Source organism: Drosophila busckii, chromosome 3L (assembly GCF_011750605.1).
Source record: "Drosophila busckii strain San Diego stock center, stock number 13000-0081.31 chromosome 3L, ASM1175060v1, whole genome shotgun sequence".
NCBI lineage: Eukaryota > Metazoa > Arthropoda > Insecta > Diptera > Drosophilidae > Drosophila > Drosophila busckii.
Genome location: NC_046606.1, coordinates 2,562,549 through 2,582,787, shown reverse-complemented (window position 1 = coordinate 2,582,787; position 20,239 = coordinate 2,562,549). Strand labels below are relative to the sequence as shown.

At 44.3% G+C, this 20,239-nt stretch overlaps 5 protein-coding genes across 8 annotated transcripts; 3 read left to right on the top strand and 2 right to left on the bottom strand.

Moving 5' to 3' along the window:
• The first annotated feature begins 7,063 nt into the window (after positions 1 to 7,063).
• On the top strand, positions 7,064 to 12,622 carry LOC108601131 (radial spoke head protein 3 homolog B). Of its 3 annotated transcripts, XM_017989057.1 has the most exons (5): positions 8,359 to 9,374; positions 11,216 to 11,306; positions 11,368 to 11,783; positions 11,840 to 12,357; positions 12,414 to 12,622. In XM_017989057.1, the coding sequence occupies exons 1-4, from the start codon at positions 8,518 to 8,520 to the stop codon at positions 12,354 to 12,356; spliced, it is 1,881 nt and encodes a 626-aa protein (XP_017844546.1). In that variant the 5' UTR covers positions 8,359 to 8,517; the 3' UTR covers position 12,357; positions 12,414 to 12,622. The 3 variants fall into 3 exon arrangements, with proteins under 3 accessions (XP_017844547.1, XP_017844546.1, XP_017844543.1); XM_017989058.2 differs by lacking the exon at positions 8,359 to 9,374 and adding an exon at positions 7,064 to 7,332 and having other exon boundaries at positions 11,840 to 12,622; XM_017989054.1 differs by having other exon boundaries at positions 8,360 to 9,374; positions 11,840 to 12,622.
• Positions 12,623 to 12,775: 153 nt separating this feature from the next.
• Positions 12,776 to 14,189, top strand: LOC108598762 (proline-rich protein PRCC). Its single transcript, XM_017985501.1, has one exon. It carries the CDS (start codon positions 12,806 to 12,808, stop codon positions 14,162 to 14,164), a length of 1,359 nt encoding a protein of 452 aa, XP_017840990.1. The 5' UTR covers positions 12,776 to 12,805; the 3' UTR covers positions 14,165 to 14,189.
• On the bottom strand, positions 14,171 to 14,668 carry LOC108598763 (transmembrane protein 60). Its single transcript, XM_017985502.1, has one exon. The coding sequence runs from the start codon at positions 14,644 to 14,646 to the stop codon at positions 14,242 to 14,244; it is 405 nt and encodes a 134-aa protein (XP_017840991.1). The 5' UTR covers positions 14,647 to 14,668; the 3' UTR covers positions 14,171 to 14,241.
• A 133-nt stretch (positions 14,669 to 14,801) lies between these two features.
• On the top strand, positions 14,802 to 18,946 carry LOC108600757 (coatomer subunit alpha). 2 transcript variants are annotated; one of them, XM_017988515.1, is made up of 3 exons: positions 14,802 to 14,860; positions 14,966 to 16,014; positions 16,073 to 18,946. In XM_017988515.1, exons 2-3 carry the CDS (start codon positions 15,069 to 15,071, stop codon positions 18,838 to 18,840), a joined length of 3,714 nt encoding a protein of 1,237 aa, XP_017844004.1. In that variant the 5' UTR covers positions 14,802 to 14,860; positions 14,966 to 15,068; the 3' UTR covers positions 18,841 to 18,946. The 2 variants fall into 2 exon arrangements, with proteins under 2 accessions (XP_017844004.1, XP_017844005.1); XM_017988516.2 differs by lacking the exon at positions 14,802 to 14,860 and having other exon boundaries at positions 14,946 to 16,014.
• Positions 18,947 to 19,108: 162 nt separating this feature from the next.
• LOC108599642 (protein big brother) lies at positions 19,109 to 20,181 on the bottom strand. The gene has a single exon (XM_017986617.1). The coding sequence runs from the start codon at positions 20,000 to 20,002 to the stop codon at positions 19,358 to 19,360; it is 645 nt and encodes a 214-aa protein (XP_017842106.1). The 5' UTR covers positions 20,003 to 20,181; the 3' UTR covers positions 19,109 to 19,357.
• Positions 20,182 to 20,239: the final 58 nt, after the last annotated feature.

Here is a 20,239-nt window from a genome sequence, read left to right as displayed (position 1 = left end):
GTATACTAAATGTATAAACTCCCCGAAATTTAAGCGCACGCGGCTTTTACTGGAAATTGCCCGCAGAGGCAACAGACTTGCCACAAATTAGTTTTGCGCTTACGTATATCATACTATACTACACTATACTGACCCAATAATTATGCCTCTTTGGAAACTGAGAGTGAAACCCAAGCCCAAAACCGTAGACCGACAAACCGAAAACCCAAAATCGAAAACTCCAAACTGAAACCTTTAAGCACAAACGACGGACATTCTATAAACATTTTTTAAGGCCTGCGGCAAGCAACAAACATTTTTGCTTATCAGTTTTGAGACAGTCTCTCCCCCCAATGTATTTCATATTAAAATACACTAACTGAGCTAACTGACTATAAAAGTTGGTATACAAATAAAGCAAGAGAGGTTCTCGCTAAGTAGAACTGATGCAATAGTTTGTTAGAATATTAAACTATTTAAATTTATATTTTGTTCACAGTTGCACTCTCATTATAATTTATATTTCATATCTATAGAGCATTAAAATGTCGTTGCCAATAGCATTAAATAAATGTAAACAATTTTCAATATACTTGTTATTTCTCTTTTAACAAATGTTCGAAAAAAAATGTATATTGTTGTTTATAGCACGCGACAATAGCAACAACAACAACAGCAACAGCAACAATAATCAGTGGAGCTGGGTTCAAATTTGAAGAGTCTTAACTAAAACTAGCTGCCCCAGGGGCAAATGTCACACCGGGCAGCACACACACCGCACATTTGTGGCGTCTAGACATCTTCTGCTATGGAATGCCGCTGAGAGTTATGGGCCTAACTGATTGCTGGTGAGGCGCAGCAGCGTTCGGGGGCAGCTAACGGCTAATCAATTTTAAATGTGTTTTTGCGTGTCAATCGCTTGTTTGCGTGCCAACTTTTATTGATATGTTGCGGCCTGTTGCTATTGTTGTTACTATTGTTGCTGCTGCTGCTGCTGCTGCTGCTGTTGTTGTTGTTGGCAAGGCATTTTAGTTTAATAATTGGCTGCTCGCCTTGAGATTTTTTTTGAGTGAAATTCATTTGATTTATTGCACAAATTATGGAAAGTTTCTAAAAGCATTATGCAAGCGACAACAGCAGCAACAACAACAACAACAACTGTGACTTGCAACAATCTACTTTACACTTGTCGCTGGCGCATTTTACAAATTTGGCACGCTTGACCATAAAAAATGGTTTTGCGTTAATAAAAAAAAAGTGTGAAACTGCAAATGGCGTCGCCTTGCTTAGACAAGCCACACAACCGACACCCCAAGACGCCCCCTCTGCGCAACTGTTGCTGCCGCTGCCGCTGCTGCAATCGTCACATTAGACACAACACTAGTTCTTGCCTGGTTTGGCAACCAAACGATTAGCATAGTTGTTGTCAGCTACTTATTTGTCGCTATATAGCTATATCGAGAGCTTGCGACAACTGCTGGCCTGCCTGCGATTGGCAAGGGGCGTGGCAGGCTGGCAGGCAGGCAGGCAGGCTGGCGGGGTGGACAGAAGTCAAGCATTGCGCCACGCGCTGCAGCGGAAGTTCAACTCATTTGGCCAGCGGCTAAGCGGAAGGGATTTCTTTTTAAGCGCATCCTGTGCGCACGGCAAGCGTTGCGTCTCGCCTTTTGCCAGGACAACAACTTCATTGATATATTGTTTATTGTGGGGTGGGCAGCTATTTTTTATTATTTAGTAGCCAGCATCCTGTGCGTCTTTTGGCTGCAATAAATTTTAAACACACACGCTAACAACTTTGCTGCTTAGCCATAAAAATTTGGAACATAAAATATCCACTATAATTAAAAAACGCTTTTGCCCGAGTAACCAAAAATTCCCAAATCAATAAAATCTAAATATAAAAAATCTCATATAAAATTGTTAAGCAGTGCAGACGCCCCACGCAGCGCCTCCCATTGATTGCTAGTCTTAATTCCTTTCATACCAAGCACGTTAGGTTAGTTTGTTGTGGGTTTTTATGGCGCCACTAAAAACATTTGTGAAATATGCTAGAGTGCACAATATGTTGACAATAAACAAAAGATAATACACAACAAACAACACACAAGCAGCTCCGTTTGATAGAGTTAGTAAGCTATGGAAAAACTATAATAGAGCTATGGGAGATTACATCATTAGACATGCATTTGTGACTGCCATAAAGTCAGCTATGAAATTGCTTATTTGAGTAAATTAATTGGGGGAAAACTACTGTTGATTGGCTTTATTGCAAGTGTAATAAAAACGTTAAGGCTCAGCTGTGATTTTTGTTATATAATAAGGTAAGTACTTCAAGTTGAGTTAATAAATAGTTATGACTGATATTGAAGTATGCTAATTTCTAGAAAGTCTAGAAGAGAGTCTAGTATACAGTTGAGTTAATAAAAGAAAGCAGAATGAACTGTTTAAAGCTGAGCTTAGTTGCTCAATCCAATTATTTAGCTAGCAATGAATTCAAGTTTCTATTGCTATTCTCTGGCCATTTAATTTAACTGACTTCTTGTTCTGTACTAAGCTACAAGTGTGTAACTAAATAAATGGTTACCAACTGTATGCTTGGCTTAGGTATAAATTTAAAAGAATGTTTTGAACCTCTTTTATTAAGCTGTGATCGCTGCGATCGCTACGATCTTTGCTTATCTTGATTAATATTGAATTTCCGTGTATACAAAGTATGACAACAGCTTAACTACGAGACGGAACCAAACTATAAAATACAATTTTATTGATACAATAGCTAAGCTGGCTAACAAAAACTAACTGTACAAATGATGCCCCTACGTGCCACATCTTCATATCAGCAATGCTGACGGTCACGCACATCCTTAACACTTGTTCCGCGTATCAGTGCTCTTGGAAACGGAAGTTGCAACCACAACTACGTTTATAATGAACACTCACACCCCCCACTCACTAATAGAGTTATCAGCTAACACGTAGTACTTTTTGGCCAGTCTAATTGAGTTATGAGCCAAAACAATGCGCTAGCTAAAGATCGATTACGATCGGGCTGTATCATTTACAGCCTGTTGACCTTTCCAAAGAAAAACTAAAACAAGTGGTGTGGAAATTGCATGACAGGTAAACAGTGAAAGGTTCTGAGAAAACCAAGAGTGAAAGTGTGAGCACAACATAGATGCTTATCCTTGCCTAACGGTCTGCTGCTCAAGTCCTTAACCACACTCACACACACACAAACACACACGCACACGCAACCGCGCATTTCAGCACTCCCAGGCATTATTATAAATATAACAAAAACATATTTTGGTTTGACTTTTAATGACAAACTTCATACCTATAAGCCATGCTAAGCACGCAAAGCTTTATATATAATTTTATTTTTGTTTTTTTGGGGGTTTGCTTAGCTTGGCACAGTTTTGCCTGAGTGAAATATTTCTGTTTGCGCTTTGGGTTTTATTATTGATTGCCCACATTTGGCACACAAATGGTTTTTTAACATTTCTTTTCGTTTGACAAATGTGCTAGGTAATTGAATAGTCAGTCCGCCTGTCCGTCCGTCCGTCCGTCAGTTAGTCAAGCAGTCAGTTAATCAGTTAGTCAAACATTAGACAGCGTAATGGGCCAACTGCTCCCTGACTCTATAAGCTCATTTACATGCGCAAAACTGAGACTGGGGAATGGGGACTGGGCACTGAGACTTGGAGCTGCCGGGACTTGTGTGGCTTAGCTTTTGATAAGACAGAACATCGATCGGTACAAACTACAGCACGGAATAATTTTAAAATGAAGCGCTTGTGTTTGTATATATTTCTTTTCTTTCAATGCGTTGCGCAGCCCCAACAACAAAATAGAAAATAAAATAAAAATAAAAACGCGATCGTCTGATCGCCAACCGCAAAACAGTAACAGCAACAGCAACAACAACAACAATAAGCATGAACAATATAAATGTCCACATCGGAATTGCTAATTTGCTATTGAGTTTGGTTGTTTCGCTTTACGTTTTTTGTGCTTTGCTTGGGTCTGGGTCTGGGCCGAGGGCCGAGGGCCCGGTTCCTGGTACGCCTGCCCTGTCTCGATGTCTCTCTGTCGCTTTGACAGTCTGTCTAGTCTGTCTTTGCCTCGCTTCTGACGACATTTTGTTGATTTTTGTACGACATTTTTGACATGCGGATGTGCCATGTTAACGAGCTCCCCCTGCCCCCGCCGACAATTGTTTTCCAAAATAAAAAACACAACTTATGTATATGTAAAAAGCCTTGAAACTAATGCCCAAACTATGCGCACAGCTGCAATTGATACGTAGCAAATCCTTGGTCACTTTTGCAATAAATTGAATACGACCAATGCTGTTGCGGTCAAGCCTTCGTGCTAGTAACCACCCCCTGCTCAAAGCCGCAGGCAATCAAAGTTGCAACTTAGCAAACCTAAACCGAACAAGCAACCAACCGAAATGCTTGAAAACCGCAGGAAATTCGTCGAATTTGCCATGCGGTCAAACAGTTGGCACACAAAAGGATGCACAAGTAGCAAATCCTAGCTGCAGGCAATTGTCTCTAACGCTCGCTCGTTCGCTCTCTCTCTGTGTGTGTGTGTGTGCCAAGTGCGTTGGCGTATGCATAATTGATGCGAATGTTTGCGGCTGCTGTCGGGCTTAGCAAGCAGCGCCACTGCCTCATAATTGAGTCTCTCTCCTTGCCCTTTGCCCTGCTCGAGCAACAGCAAACAAAAAAAGCGAAGAGCACCGCACTTGGCTAAAAGAAGCTGCCGGCAAAGCTATTGCAACAACAAACCAAGGCAGAGACAAAAGTTTTCATTTGGTAAACTCTGATTTGTTTTGGGGCTAGCATTTTTTACATGCAGTTGCCAGCACCAGAAGCCGCAACATTTTAATTATAGACTAACTGGAAGTGCAGAATATATTTAGAAATTTAAATATCAACAATTAAACTAGTACTCAATAAAATGCATTATTTATATAGTTAGAAATCTGTAGAGATTTTAGATTGAGAGTCTAAATAACTTAAACTTAAACTTTTAATTGTTTTGAATTATTATTATTATATTGCTAAGATTCGGCGACTATGAGTTGTTAACCATTCATAAAAGAAGTATAACACTATGCTTCAAAAGAGCAATGTATATAAAACGAAGCTGATCTTGGGTTGATTTGAGGTTGCTATGAAATTCTTTGGCATCCCCTAGTATACGTTATATTTTTGTTATGGCGCCACAGAACTTCTTCAAAACAAAGACTGCCCGCAGATCTTTACAATGCTAAATAATTGTTGTATTTTTTACTTTTTTATGAGCTACAACCGTTAAGCTAACCCCAGCTATATCTATATCACTTTCCCTTGCTGACACCACAAGGTAGAGCAATAAATTAATCAAAAATCCCAAGTACACAACTTCAATACAATTTTCTTTGGAAAATTGGCAGCTCACACCTACGCACACGTGTGTGTAGATGATTTGTTTGACAACAAACATACACACAGTGTGTGCACAGTGGGACAATATTAGGACCATTTCGCAGAAAGGTAGCCAGCCAGCCTACCGTGCTATCCGAGCTATCAGTGCAAATGATCGAGCACAAAAAAAAACGACAAAACGTAAAAATAAAAAATAAACAACATTGTGGAAATTGCAGATGAAGATTATCAGGCGGGTTGTCGCCAGGCGCAGCGCCTGTGTGGCCCTTCGAGTGGGCATCATTAACCTTTTAAATGCCAGCAGCAATAACAACAACAACAACAATAGCAACAACAACAGGAGTGTAGTAGTTCGCTGCAAATGTCAAACGTCATGGCACTTATTGATGTTTGCTTGTCTCGGTCCCCGTTCCTCTGATCTTGGTCGTCTGCCCTATACAAAAGGGGTATGTCCGCATATACAAAAGGACTCACACATACACACACGCGCTCAGCAATTATCACCCCCGCCTCACACTGCTGCAAATCAGGCAAGTCCGACATAAAGCCAAACGTCATCGTTGACAGGCAAGTCATTGCTCAATGGGCTCAATGTTAATGAATAAGCAAAACAATAAAATAAACCGAGCTATGTGTATATGTAATTCCAACAAAACGTTGTTACGTATGCGTTTCCGATCAGATTGAAAGTGGCATGGGAAGCGGGCATAAAAATCAATAATATAGATAAAGTATTGCCTGGCATGAGAATCTAATTAAACGAGTGGCGTTAAAGAGACTTAACCAAAGCTGTTAAATGGCTATAAATGACGCGAAGATTTATTACATGTTTGCCTAAACGCACGAATGACAAGGCTAACTGCTCGATTTTAGATAAAAGTTTTAAAACAAGAATTTTTAACTGGTCTGCGGCTTAAATAGATAATGAAGGTGCCTGTTTTTTGATTATACGCACTATAATCTGATGAAGTTATAAAATTGACTTAAGTTTTAATGAAATTCAAAATATTTCCCTAAAATATCCCTTAACTGTCACAGGGCTGGACAAATATCCTTACACACTTGCCATGCAACAGGGCTGCAAAGCATGGATTGTGTCTTGATTTTTGGTTTGTGCACAGGGTTCAATCACTGCAATAAGTAATCGATACCAATTAATATCGGCGCGTTACTTAATTTATTTGAAGCTAAACGCTAAACTGCACTAAGCGTTCATTCACGTTGAAAATAATAAGGCAATTTTCTATAATTACTAAATAATTCAATCAAAAAGCTTTTCGCTAGTTACAATCATAACTAAGTTCTTATCTATGCTTTCCAAAGTACACAACAATTATTATAGTGCCTTAATAGTCCAGTGTACATATTTAATACAAAGTATCCTCAACCCTTGCCGTAGGAGGCAACAGTTAGACAATGCAACAATGATAGCTATCAATGCGCGTAAATTACCATAGAAACCAAGAAAATTCCACCGTTGTTGTTTATTTTGGAAACGACGCAGTCAAACAACAAACGTCAGCAAAGCAGTATAAAAAGTTTAGCTATATATATGAAAATAGAAAAGTAATCGTTGTAATTTAAGTAAAAATGAGTTAGTTTATAACATTTTTATACAAGCTAAGTTTAACCATAGGCGGCTAAAAATATACATACATACATAAATTATACAATCAAACAAGAAGTGTACATAACAACCTTAAAATAAAAAAATAATAATGCCAACGATACCAAAGCGGTCGCATATGAGCGGCAAGGGCAGCGGCATGGAGTTCCTCAGCAGTGGCATAGCTCGCACGGAGGTAACAGAGATGCAGCTGAAGTGGCAGGACAAGCCATGTCCGGCACCGCCATGTAAACAAACATTCTGGTGGGCGAGCCAGCCGAAGCCAGTCAAAATCAAAGGTTGTCCCAAGTAAGTATGCACTGATTTGCCAAAGTGGAGCGAGTGTTGGGTGGGTGGGTGGCTCCAAAGGTCAATGAATCGTTGCGGCACTTGCCGGCAAAGAAAACGAAAGTCAGCAAGTAGTCTGTCATAAATTGCGTAAATAAATTATTAAGCTTTCGGGCGGGTGGTCAGACATAGGCACGCAACTGCCGGCAACTGTCGTTGTGAACGACAGGCAACAATAGTGAGCAACCAATTTAGAGTGTGTGAGTGCTAAAAACTAAAATATGCGCAGTTTATAGCAATAAATGTCATTAGGTGCAGTAATAGACACGTTAAGATTGGTGTTAAGATACCAACGGTCGTATTGAGGTCAGCAATGATGTGATGATGCCAGCGCTGGAAATAAAGTTTAGGAATTTGTGCCTGGAGGTAGGCAGCAAAAAATGTCATTATATTTTTAATTTATTTGTTCATGTGAAGTTCAAATATATGCAATTTGCTGGCCTTGAAGCCTCACTCTGTCCTGTCCTGCGTTGCTTTTCGAGAACTTAACGTGCTTCATTAATTCCGCTTATCAACGTCAGCGCGAGCGGCTTAAGGCGTTGCTTACAATTGACCTTGGCCATTGACATTAGCAGGCAGGCGCCGAGCTACACTCAAACTAATTCAATGTCAGAGTACAAGGAAATGCGTGAAGTCATCTTCGAGGGAAATGCGCCACAAGCCTATTTGCCTATTTCAAGGACACCCGCGCACATAACGAGGTGTCAGGACTTTTAATTGGAAACCACGTCCAGCACATAAAAGAACAATGCGGAGTTGGCAGCAACAGTCGTCAGCAGTTGGCAGTTAATGGCAAACATTATTGCTCAATGGCATGAGCAAGGAGAGCCAGAGCGCGAGAGAGAGAGGGGAGCAGCCCACTCACCTGCTAAAGAAACTCACACAGCTGTTGACCAAACACAGGCCGAGGGCAGACGACTGGCAAGTGCCTTTGGTCATTTGGCGTTCGCCACTCGAAGCGTGCGGTACTCAACGCGTGTCTGTGCTCCTGCGCCCTGTCGACCACTGGCCAGCGTCGCCACCAAAATAACAACAAAGGAATTATTGATTAGCTTGTGTGTGTGTGTACGTGTGTGTGTGAGGCACAGTGTTGTGGCATTTGTAGTAGAGTGGCAATGAGCTGGACGTGTGGACAAACGTAATACCATGCAAGAGACGAACAGCAGCAGCCAGGAGCAGCACATAAATCCAGAACACTTCCCCCACAATAGACCGGAACGAGCGCAAAACTTCTCCTTTGCCAGCAGCTATCCATATGCACCAGGACGCCAGATCCTCCATAGCAATCCCACTTTCAACGTACAGCGCTATCAAAGTCCATACGATTTCCAGCACGTGGTCACCAACGCCTTCTCCGTGCTGCACAACTCTGTCTCTGAGCCTGACTCTACCCAAGCCAGTCGACCCAATCAAGCCATTGTGCGTCCGATCATACGCGAGCAGTCGGAACATGTGCCCGAACGCGCCGCCGCCGGCATCAACAGCTCCCAGCCACCATTGACCACGCGCTCTTGTTTCTCGCGCAGCACACAGGAAGTGCGCAGCTTTGCCGATGAGCTGAGCCAGAAGCTGCGTTTCCTGGCGCCCGAGGAGAACAACAACGCACGCGGCGCCAGCGGCCACAGCAGCAGCGGCTACGTTGGCACCGGCGCCTGGCTCAGCATGGATCGGCCACGTTTCGAGACCACTGTGCCCACGGGCATCTTCTTGCCGCCGCCAAACGAGCTGCAGCTGCTGCCGGCCTCCATGCTGCGCCGTCATGTCTACGCCTACTCCTCCTATCCCATGATTCTGCAAAGCTTCTACAATCAGAGCAACCCCAGCAAGGACAAGGAGAATCGAACCTCTATGCGTCAGAATGGTGTGCGTGCCACAGCCGCTGTTGCCGCCGCAGCAGCTGCAGTGGCTGCCAAGTCCGAGACGCCAGCTCTAGCTGGAAGTTTGCAAATAACCAAGGCACAGTTTCAGCAGCAATTGCAGCAGCGTCGCCAAACCGACAAGAGGTAATAAAAAGCTCAGGTCGAGGCGCCAAGTGGGGCAACCCCCAAGCAAAAAAATATATATTACCATAAATTTAATAGCAATTGAGTGGGTCAAGTGGCTGCGGGGTTGGCGTTGCGGCCAGCACCCCCAACCCCTAAAGCTTAACCTGCCATCGATTGCGCTGCGTGGACAATTCAATTAGAAATGTAGCTCCGAATCGTTTGGCATTTTAAACTCAAACGTTGATTAATTTATTTGGCACAAGAGTCCGCACCCCAATTGGTAAATTGTTCTGCATAAAATATAAGCAGACATGTGGCATGCCACAATACCTGTCCGTTCTGTTGCTTAAATAATTTAAATCTAGATTTCTTTGTAAGTGCCACACAACAAAAAAAAAGAAAAGCGACTACAATAGTCGGAAATTTAACTTAAATTGCATGTATACAAAAATATCAGAGCTCTGCGGCACATTCAACTTAGGAATATATAGGGTTCAGTAACGGAACTTTTAAGAGGTTGAACTAACTTTGGTGATTAATTCAAGTGTGTTTTGTATTTGTGTTTTTTAATTAAGCCTTATTGTTTTTATGACATGCATTATTTAGCTTATAATTAAGTTGCTGTGTGTCATTTTTTTCTTCAATTTATATATTAAAATAATTAAGCAAAGTGAAACTAGCTGTGAAATATTAGCTGATTACAAGCTGTATTACTATGAATTATTATTTTTATAATTAATGTGCATTATTACTATTTTATTTTATAGAGCTAGGTTAAACTTTGTAGCTTAAACTATCTTATTATTAACAATGGGTGCTAGAGCCTGTGGCTAAGTATTTTCAAACGAATTACTTAATTAATTTACAATTTTCAATACTTTTAAGCAATTGTTATCATTACTGTGCTCATATGTGCTTTGTCATTAAAAAAAAACTACACTTTCTATATTGCCTTAGGTCATCACAGTCTGCACATCAACATATACTAGTGTATAGCTCCTCTAACTTTTACATCAAGATATTACGCAGGCTCTGTCAACCATTCCATTGTAATAGCACGCAATATGACACACCCGTGCGCTAAACAAATAGACCAAGTTAGAAATGACTTATGGATGGCCACTATGTATGGCCATAGCATGAGAGTCGTGTACAGGAGCACTTGAAAATGTCAAACTAAACTTGGCACCAGAAAACACAAACGTCTGCAGTTGCGCTTATTTTAGCCGTCATCATTTTGGTTGATTGCTTTGTACTTCAGGACCCAGACCCAGAGAATTGACTATATAATGCACACTTAGCATACATATGTAAACTATATATATATATATAAACAGTACTATAGCTACCTGGACAGCAGACATTTGCCAATACGGTGCCGCTTGGGCTTAGACTAAGGCTCGGCTGGCAACTTCAATGTAACTTCCTGTTTTGTGGGCCAGTAAACTGAAAAATTTGCATAGGTCACGAGTTCAGGTTCCCAAGCGGTGCAGTGTCTGACAATGTTATATACACAAATACTGTATATATACTTCTGTACATGGATTAGCAAGTCATAAATTACTGTCCAGTCCAGGGGCAAGCGTGTAGTCAGCTCTTAAAGTCCTTAGCAGCTTTGGCTTTAAGCTGGATTACATGCACCCGCTACAGTGACCCAAAAGTGTAGTGAACTTAACGGAAATTGATTCGAATCGGAGATGACTTGACAAGCATACACCTCCATGTGTTATGGGGCGTCTGGCACTACACAAATTTGATTTTTATCGCCTTGGATGTGTGCAACAGATTTTGGGCGTTAAGTTTGTTGAACTGGGTCGAGGTTTACTAATTGGCGGCTTCAATGTTTCTTTTTCTTACAGGCCCGTGGTGCCGCCTCCAGAGCCCTATATGAACGTAATGTATGACCGGCGCGTCATCAAAGGCAGCAACTTTGGCAGTCCATCGATGGTTGTAAGTTGGCTTCATTGGTGTCGCAACCCTGACCCTATGACTAATTGTATTTCCTCTGCAGGCGGACATAGATCCATTCGACAAGGCAGCCGAGCTAAGACGCCGTAATATGCTACGTAAGCGTACGATGCAGTGCCGCAATCAGCGTAATGTTCTGGGCACTCCACCTCCTGTCAAGGGGCGCAAGCATGAGAATATACAGACGGAAAAGTACTTGGAGAAGCTGGTGCAGCGTCCACCAGAGTTTACAGTGGACACACAGACGGATCTGTTCTTAGAAAAGCCGCCCACACCGCCATATGTGCCTGCTAAAGTGGGCGTAGATGCCAGCACAGAGATCGGCGAGGGCGAACTATTTCACTTTGATGCAGAGGCTCAGCCAATTATTGATGTGCTGGTGGATGCCTGCATTGAGCAGAGTATTCTGGAGGTAGCGCATGAAATGGAGTTGGATGCACTGCGTCGCAAACAGGAAAAGTAAAAATACATTAATAATTTCTTTTCATATTTTATATTAACACCTTACTTTTCAGATTCCTCGCCCAACGCGAGGCAGAGCTGGCCGAACTGCGACGCTTGGAGGCCGAGGAGCTGCGTCTGCAGGCTGAGAAGGAGCGCCGCTTGCGCCAGGATGCCATTGCCAAGGAGCTGGATGAGGAGATGCAGAAGAGTGTCACCGCAGCCAAGCTGCTACAAGGACACATTGCCAGCCTGGTGCCTGAGGTGCTGGAGAACATTGAGCCAGCCAGCGATGCAGTGAAGAAGGAGCAGCTAATGAAGAGCGTCTGCCCCTGGTTATCTGCCGAAGTGGCTGAAGAAGTTGGCCACATTGTCGACTCGCGTGAGATTCTCACCGCAATTATTCAAGAGATTATTAAGCAACGCGCTTCGGTATATATGGGCTATAAGGAGCCTTCATCGGAGCCTTCAGAGCCCGAGCCCGGTCCTTGTGAGGAAGAGGGTTGCACCATAGACGAGTCATGTCCCTGCGAGCCAGAGACTGAAATGTCCGAGTGTCCGGAGCCGCCGCCAGAGCCGCCACATCTATAAAGTTGCAATTTATGCAAACATTATTGATATATGATTTAGCTACAGTTTCGTTTTCAGTTGGATGCCCCCGCCCAGTTGTCGCTTATTGCATACCAAGAAATCCAAGGAGCTGCTCTGTTGTTGTGTTTGGCAGCACGCGGACGTGGTTCGGCCGCTTGTTGCCACACACAATCACACTGCCGCCAAATTGTTGCAACCAAGGAAGCTAATATTGTTAAAGGTTTATGTTTAACCAAAAATTCAGCAAATAAAGCGAAAATATTTAAGCTGTGGGCGCTCATTTTATTTGTTATCGAATAAATCGGTATAACAACAGCTGTGTTGTCAAATCTTTAGATGAGTAAAACCAGATATATCGATATCGATATATTATCAACAAACCCATTGCATTGCTGCGATTACCCTAAAAAATATTGATACGTTTATCAACATTTTTGTTAACTTAAAGAATGTCCCTTGTTGCATATGCCGCCAGCAGTGATGAAGAGTCTGAAAATGAAGACGAAGCACAAGCACAACCCATAACAAGAAATATCAACAATACAAAACCAGCTGAGACAACAATTGCACAACAAGCGGTAGCGACAACAACTGGTCATATAAGTGATGAGGACGATGACTTTGTTCCACAGGAAGTGTCCTTACAGGAACTTAAGCCAGCTACAGGGCGATTGACACTATCCCTACCGAAACCCAAGGCAACAGTCGAGGTAGCGCCAGAGCCTGAGCACGATGAGCAAGTAACAAAAGCGTTTGCCAAGCTGCCCATGCCACGAGCAGCAACAGCTGGACGTGTTATAGTTGAGGAATTGGACGATGAGTTTCTGCACAAAAAAGAACTTCCTGCTGCCGCGTTAGAGAAGCCACCAGCCCCAGCTGTAAAAGGACGTGTTAAGATTACCATACCATCATTGAGAGATTTCTCTGATGTCGACAAGGAGAAAGCGGATAAAGCAAAAAACAAACCACTCCCAGTCAAGTCAAATAAGGGCTGCGGCCTGCTAAGTATATTACCTCAGGCGAAATCAGAGCGTAATTTTGCCAAGAAACCAGAAACAGCGACGATTAACTCAACGAATGTGAGCAGTTCTCCGTCAACTAGCGCAGCTTCTAAGCCGACTCCAGCCTTCGTCCCTGATAGTGTTAAACAAAGACGTGCAGCACACAATACGGAGTGTGTTGACGGTGTAAAAGGTCAAGCTACCAAGGCAAAGAAAGCTGTGAAGCCTTTGGTTAGTGTAAGCGACAGTGACGACGATGAAGATGACTCTGGAGATTTCTTCTCCCTACATAGTAAGCAGAAGTTACCCGAGGTGAGCAGCAATGAAATAAGTGCATTGGTTGCCAAGCGTGCGGCCAAAATGGTTGAGGCCAGCAACAAATTTCTGGCAGAAGCCAGCGAGCGCGAAGCTGCTGAGGCAGAGGCGATACAAATGCAAGAAGACGAAATACGACAGGCACAAAAACGCTACCACGATCAACAGCTGAATTCCGAGGCAATGGATGCTCTGGTGGGCAAAAATGCCAAGCGACGACGCAAGGAAGCGCAGGAAATGCAAGTCATTGATATATCTGGCACTCAAGTGATGCCTGATCGCGAGGAATGGATGCGCACAGCTTTGGCTTCCACAACCGCTTACCAAGCAACGGGTGTTTTGACGGATGAGGAACCGGTGGCGGGCACAAGACGTAAACATCAAATTACTTACCTTGCACACAAAGCCAAGGCCAACGAAGCCGAGTTGCAGGCCATGTGGTCCGCCAACAGACAGACTCGCCGTGCCACGCAGAGTAAATACGGTTTTTAGGTTTCCATTGGTGTTTATACTATAGTTTTAAATTCATATACAATTAAACTTAATATTAATTTTAATAAATAATGTTGTTAATGCAACCAACCTATCAAACCCTCGCGTTGATATAGTGTGTTTCCTACATAGAAAATGGCTGTGCTGAGGAGCAGCACCAAAGGTGCCATCGTAACATAAATAGGAATCTGCTGTGGATATTCCAGCGTCATACAGATCATTACTTGGGATGTAATTGTAAGCAGCACGCCACCAATGCTCCATTTATAGTGAAATAGCAGATCAGTCAGACGGTTTAGATTTCGCCACTTCCGTATAAACTTTATAATCACATATATTATCAATATGCAGTCGAAGAACCAAAGCGGAGTGAAGGTGACAAACCAATTCCAGGTTGTGCGAGGGTCTAGCCGTAGGCAGAGCAGTATTAGAAATACCAAAACAATAAACCAAGTGAAGAGCGCGCGGTGCGCTAACGTCATTTTAACAATAAATTACTTTAAATATTTTATAAATAAGCAACTTGTAAACAAAACAAGTGCAGCAGTGAGACCAGCTGATACGAAAGCTACTAGATGATACACGCAAATATTTTGCATATCTTCGGCGGTGAAGAAAGATGTGGATGATAGTTGCTAAAGTGTCAAAGAACAAGAGTTAGCTGATTGACGTGTCACTTGCGAAATTTTATAATTGGTGTGTGTTTTTGTCTTAAATGAAGAACTTAATTCATTATTAATAATTTAATAAGCTGCTAAATTGTGCGCCAGGCCCTAATGTGTATTTTGTTATAATTTTTAGCACTAAAGCAAGTTGCGCTGACTATACACATCATACGCATCAAAGAAACGCCGAAAAAAATTGAGTATACGCCACGGCAGCAGCAAGTAAGGAAACTGCCAACATGTTGACCAATTTCGAGTCAAAGTCGGCACGCGTCAAGGGCCTTTCATTCCATCCGAAGCGCCCATGGATATTGACAAGTTTGCACAGTGGTGTCATTCAGCTGTGGGACTACCGCATGCACACACTGTTAGAGAAGTTCGATGAACATGATGGACCTGTGCGTAGTGTGGCTTTTCATCAACAAATGCCGCTGTTTGTATCCGGCGGTGACGACTACAAGATAAAGGTGTGGAACTATAAACAGCGTCGCTGCATTTTCACACTTCTGGCGCATTTGGATTACGTGCGCACAGTGGCTTTTCATCATGAGTATCCCTGGATTTTGAGCGCATCGGACGATCAGACCATACGCATTTGGAACTGGCAGTCGCGCAACTGTATCTGTGTGCTAACTGGACATAATCACTATGTAATGTGCGCACAGTTCCATCCCACAGAGGATCAAATTGTGTCAGCCTCGTTGGATCAGACAGTGCGTGTCTGGGATATATCAGGGCTCCGCAAAAAGAACGTCGCACCTGGTCCAGGCGGTCTTGATGAGCACCTTAAGGGCCAACCAGGCGCTACAGATTTGTTTGGTCAGGCTGATGCGGTGGTTAAACATGTGCTAGAAGGTCACGATCGTGGCGTTAACTGGGCCAGCTTCCATCCAACGCTGCCTTTGATTGTTTCCGGCGCTGATGATCGTCTGGTCAAGCTGTGGCGCATGAACGAGTATAAGGCCTGGGAAGTGGATGCTTGCCGTGGCCATTACAACAATGTGTCCTGCGTGCTGTTCCATCCACGTCAGGATTTGATTATCTCGAACGGTGAGGATCGCAGCATTCGCGTTTGGGACATGACCAAGCGTCAATGCTTGTACACATTCCGCCGTGACAATGAACGCTTCTGGATACTGACAGCGCATCCCACGCTGAACCTGTTTGCAGCTGGCCATGATGGAGGTATGTAGTGATTAACTTGACAAATCATAACAGTTGGGGAAATAATTTTGTCTTCTAGGCATGGTGGTGTTCAAGCTAGAGCGTGAGCGTCCAGCCTATGCTGTGCATGGCAACATGCTCTACTATGTAAAGGATCGCTTCTTACGTAAACTTGATTTCACCACCACCAAGGATACAGTAGTAATGCAGCTACGTCCAGGCAAGTCTCCAGTCTACAGCATGTCCTACAATCCGGCACTGAATGCTGTGCTCATCTGCACGCGCACCAACAATCTGGAGAACAGCACCTATGATCTTTGCCAGATACCCAAGGACAATGAGAGCGAGAGGCAAAATGAGTCTGATAGCAAGCGTAGCTCGGGCATTACGGCTATTTGGGTAGCACGTAATCGATTCGCAGTGCTAGATCGCAATCAGCAGCTGGTGGTAAAGAACTTCAAGAACGAAGTGACCAAGAAGATACCTACCTACTGCGAAGAGATCTTCTATGCGGGCACAGGCATGCTGCTCATACGTGACCCTGAGTATGTTACCCTATATGAGGTGCAGCGTTTGGTATCCGTGGGCAACATTAAGCTGGCCAAGTGCCGTTATGTGGTCTGGGCTCCAGATATGTCGCTGGTCGCGTTGCTCTGCAAGCACTCAGTGACTATCTGCGATCGTCGTCTGCAGTACTTGTGCACCGTGCAGGAGAACTGTCGCGTCAAGTCGGGCGCCTGGGACGAATCCGGCGTGTTCATCTACACCACCAGCAATCACATCAAGTACGCCATTACCAATGGTGATCATGGCATCATACGCACACTGGATCTGCCCATTTATCTGACCCGCGTCAAGGGCAACCAGGTCTTCTGCTTGGATCGCGAGTGCCGCACACGCGTGCTCCACATAGATCCCACGGAATACAAGTTCAAGCTTGCCTTGATTCAGCGCAAGTATGATGAGGTGCTGCACATGGTACGCAATGCTCGCCTCGTGGGTCAGAGTATCATTGCCTATCTGCAGCAGAAAGGTTATCCGGAGGTGGCGCTGCACTTTGTCAAGGACGAGAAAACACGCTTTGGCCTGGCCTTGGAATGCGGCAATATTGAGATTGCGCTTCAGGCAGCCAAAGCTTTGGATGACAAGGATTGCTGGGATCGTCTGGGTCAGGCAGCGCTGCTCCAAGGCAACCATCAGGTGGTCGAGATGTGCTATCAGCGCACCAAGAACTTTGACAAGCTCAGTTTCCTCTATCTGATTACGGGCAATCTGGAGAAACTGAAGAAGATGAACAAGATTGCCGAAATTCGCAAGGACATCTCGGCCCAGTATCAGGGCGCCTTGTTGCTGGGCGATGTTAAGGAACGCGTGAGCATACTTAAGAATTGTGGACAACTGTCCCTGGCGTATTTAACTGCCGCCACACATGGCTTGGATGAGCAGACGGAGTCGTTGGGCTCCAGCATTACCGCCGAGGGCAGCAGCTTGCCTGAAGTGAATCCACAGGCGCAGTTGTTGCAGCCACCTGTGCCCATACAGCAGCTGGAGACCAATTGGCCCTTGCTGTCAGTGTCCAAGGGCTTCTTCGAGGGCGCTATGGTGACACGTGCTGGCGGCAGCGCCACTGCACGCCAGGCCTTGAATATAAACGCTGATGCTGCACTACTGGATGAGCATAATGGCGGCGGCGATGGCTGGGGCGCTGATGCGGATCTTGGCTTGGGTGAGGATGATGAAGGCGATGATGAGATGCATGATGCTTTGAGCAATGATGAAGCACAGGATGAATCTGGCGGCGGTGGCGGTTGGGATGTTGGCGATGATGATCTAGAGGTGCCCGTTGAGCTGGCATCCAAGATCAAGGCGTCCGCATTGGACAGCAACTACTATGCGGCGCCCAACAAAGGTCAGTCACCGGCTCAGCACTGGGCCAACAATTCACAGCTGGTGTTGGATCACATAAAGGCTGGCGCATTTGAGAGCGCCTTCCGCCTGCTGAACCAGCAACTGGGTGTGGTCAATTTCAAGCCCTTCCGCACGCTATTCTTGCAGAGCTATGCATGCTCTCGCACTAGCTATACAGCCAATCCCAATCTGCAATCGCTTAGCGGCTATCCGTTGCGTAACTTTGCCGAAACCAATGCCAAGCTACAACGCCCAGCGCTGGGCATCAAATTGAACGAGCTGGTATCGCGCTTGCAAGCTGGCTACCAGATGACCACATCGGGCAAGTTCACGGAGGCCATTGAGAAGTTCCACTCGATACTGATTAGCATACCGCTGCTTGTGGTGGAAACCAAGCTGGACACAGCTGAGGCTCAGCAGTTGCTAAAGATCTGCGCCGAGTACATTGTGGGCTTAAAGATGGAAACAGAGCGTAAGGGCATGCCCAAGTCAACGCTTGATGAGCAGAAACGTCTCTGCGAAATGGCGGCGTACTTTACCCACTGCAAACTGCAGCCTGTGCATCAAATTCTCACGCTACGCACCGCGCTCAACATGTTCTTTAAGCTGAAGAACTACAAGACGGCGGCATCGTTTGCACGTCGACTTTTGGAGCTGGCACCACGGCCCGAGGTAGCACAGCAGGTTCGCAAGATTTTGCAAGCCTGTGAAGTGAATCCCGTGGATGAGCATCAGCTGCAATACGATGAGTTCAATCCGTTCAATATCTGCGCCATTAGTTGGAAGCCCATCTATCGCGGCAAACCCGAGGTTACCTGTCCCTTCTGCGGCACCGCGTATGATCCGCAATACAAGGACAAGCTCTGCACAGTGTGCGAGGTCAGTCAGATAGGCAAGGACTCGATTGGGCTACGCATCTCCACGCTGCAATTCCGTTAAACGGTGACATAACCCATATTCCAGCATATTTCATTAAACTTATTATTAGTTATAGCACGCAAAGCCTATTAAATATTATATTAAATATATATATGAGATGCAACATTAATAAACTTTTCTATTACGTTAATAATTTTGGGAATTCCTTTACTGACTCAGACCAAACACATTAATTGTTATGCGTAATTTTATTGTGTGTTTTAAATATACATATAGTAAAATTACGTCACTAAAATTTCATTCATAAATTAAATTGTTATGTGTAATAGTAATACCATTTAAAACATACATTAAGTATTTTGTTAATTATTTTCTAGGTGCTATAACTAATTCTAGTAGCATATAATCGTATTTGTATTCGAATCTCGCTATTGCTGGCAAGTCGGGGAAGGAGCATTTTTCAGTTATCCATAAAGTATTGAGTATTTGCAAATTGAGTCTCTTGCTGCTGCTGCTGCCGATTTTGTAGATGCTGCTGTTGCTGTTGTGACGGCGCTGATGCCGTCCAAAAGTTTAACTAACGCCTCCACATACTGGCGCCCACACCAATGCCGCCGGAAGCAACACCGCGACGCACCGCTTCCATTTCATCCTGACGATTGTCACGATAGGCGCGCTTTGTGTCCTCAAACTCGCGCAATCTCTGATTATAACGATCGATTTGATCGCGTAAAATCACATCCTCATGCATTGCGCGGCGCTCATCGTACTCCAGACAGCCAACGCCATCCAAGCGCTCCAAATCGAGCCAACCACGGAAGCGCACACAAACGCCATTCATGATGAAGTAAGACTTGATGTGTACCTTACCATGTTCTTTATCAAAGTCGCACTCCTTGTCGTGCAGGTAGGGATTTTGATTGGCATTAAACACCAGCTGCAGATTAGTGCCGGACGCAACAAAGCTTGTCTCAGTGTGTCCCTCCCGACAGCCGTTCATAAAACGCACCTGGCGCTCCTCTATGCTGCGCTCCCGATAGCCCGTGTAACGTATTTCGCTCTCACGACTCAGGCGTCTAAAGAGTTCGTCACTTTCAAATTTGGACTTCTGGTCAGGCACCACTCGCGGCATTTTGAATATGAAACGGGGCTTTGGCTGCTCGTATAGTCCAATTGTGTCGTAGGGTATCATATTTGCCAGGGCAGCAGCCTCGTTCATCATTTTAAAATCGTGCTCAGCGTATTCGTGAATCGCGCTACACAATTGAAAACTCCGTTGACAAGAATATTTCGTGCGGGCGCTTGGCTGCTTAGCGCTTTTTGTGTCTGTTTCACTTATAATTTTTGGTTTGCTGCAAAAAAAGCAACAACGCTACAACAAAAAATACTTGCGGTTTTGTTATACCAACCGATAATTTGTGGGGGTCGGACGATAGAAGCGCTGTTTCAGCATTGCCAG

Bases quoted from the DNA above. Each gene is read 5' to 3' on its own strand.
- LOC108598763 (XM_017985502.1), bottom strand. From the start codon at position 14,646: ATGACGTTAGCGCACCGCGCGCTCTTCACTTGGTTTATTGTTTTGGTA.
- LOC108599642 (XM_017986617.1), bottom strand. From the start codon at position 20,002: ATGATGAACGAGGCTGCTGCCCTGGCAAATATGATACCCTACGACACA.
- LOC108600757 (XM_017988515.1), top strand. From the start codon at position 15,069: ATGTTGACCAATTTCGAGTCAAAGTCGGCACGCGTCAAGGGCCTTTCA. The intron at 16,015-16,072 runs GTATGTAGTGAT...TTTGTCTTCTAG, and splicing joins TGCAGCTGGCCATGATGGAG to GCATGGTGGTGTTCAAGCTA.
- LOC108601131 (XM_017989057.1), top strand. From the start codon at position 8,518: ATGCAAGAGACGAACAGCAGCAGCCAGGAGCAGCACATAAATCCAGAA. The intron at 11,307-11,367 runs GTAAGTTGGCTT...TTTCCTCTGCAG, and splicing joins TTGGCAGTCCATCGATGGTT to GCGGACATAGATCCATTCGA. The intron at 11,784-11,839 runs GTAAAAATACAT...CTTACTTTTCAG, and splicing joins CTGCGTCGCAAACAGGAAAA to ATTCCTCGCCCAACGCGAGG.
- LOC108598762 (XM_017985501.1), top strand. From the start codon at position 12,806: ATGTCCCTTGTTGCATATGCCGCCAGCAGTGATGAAGAGTCTGAAAAT.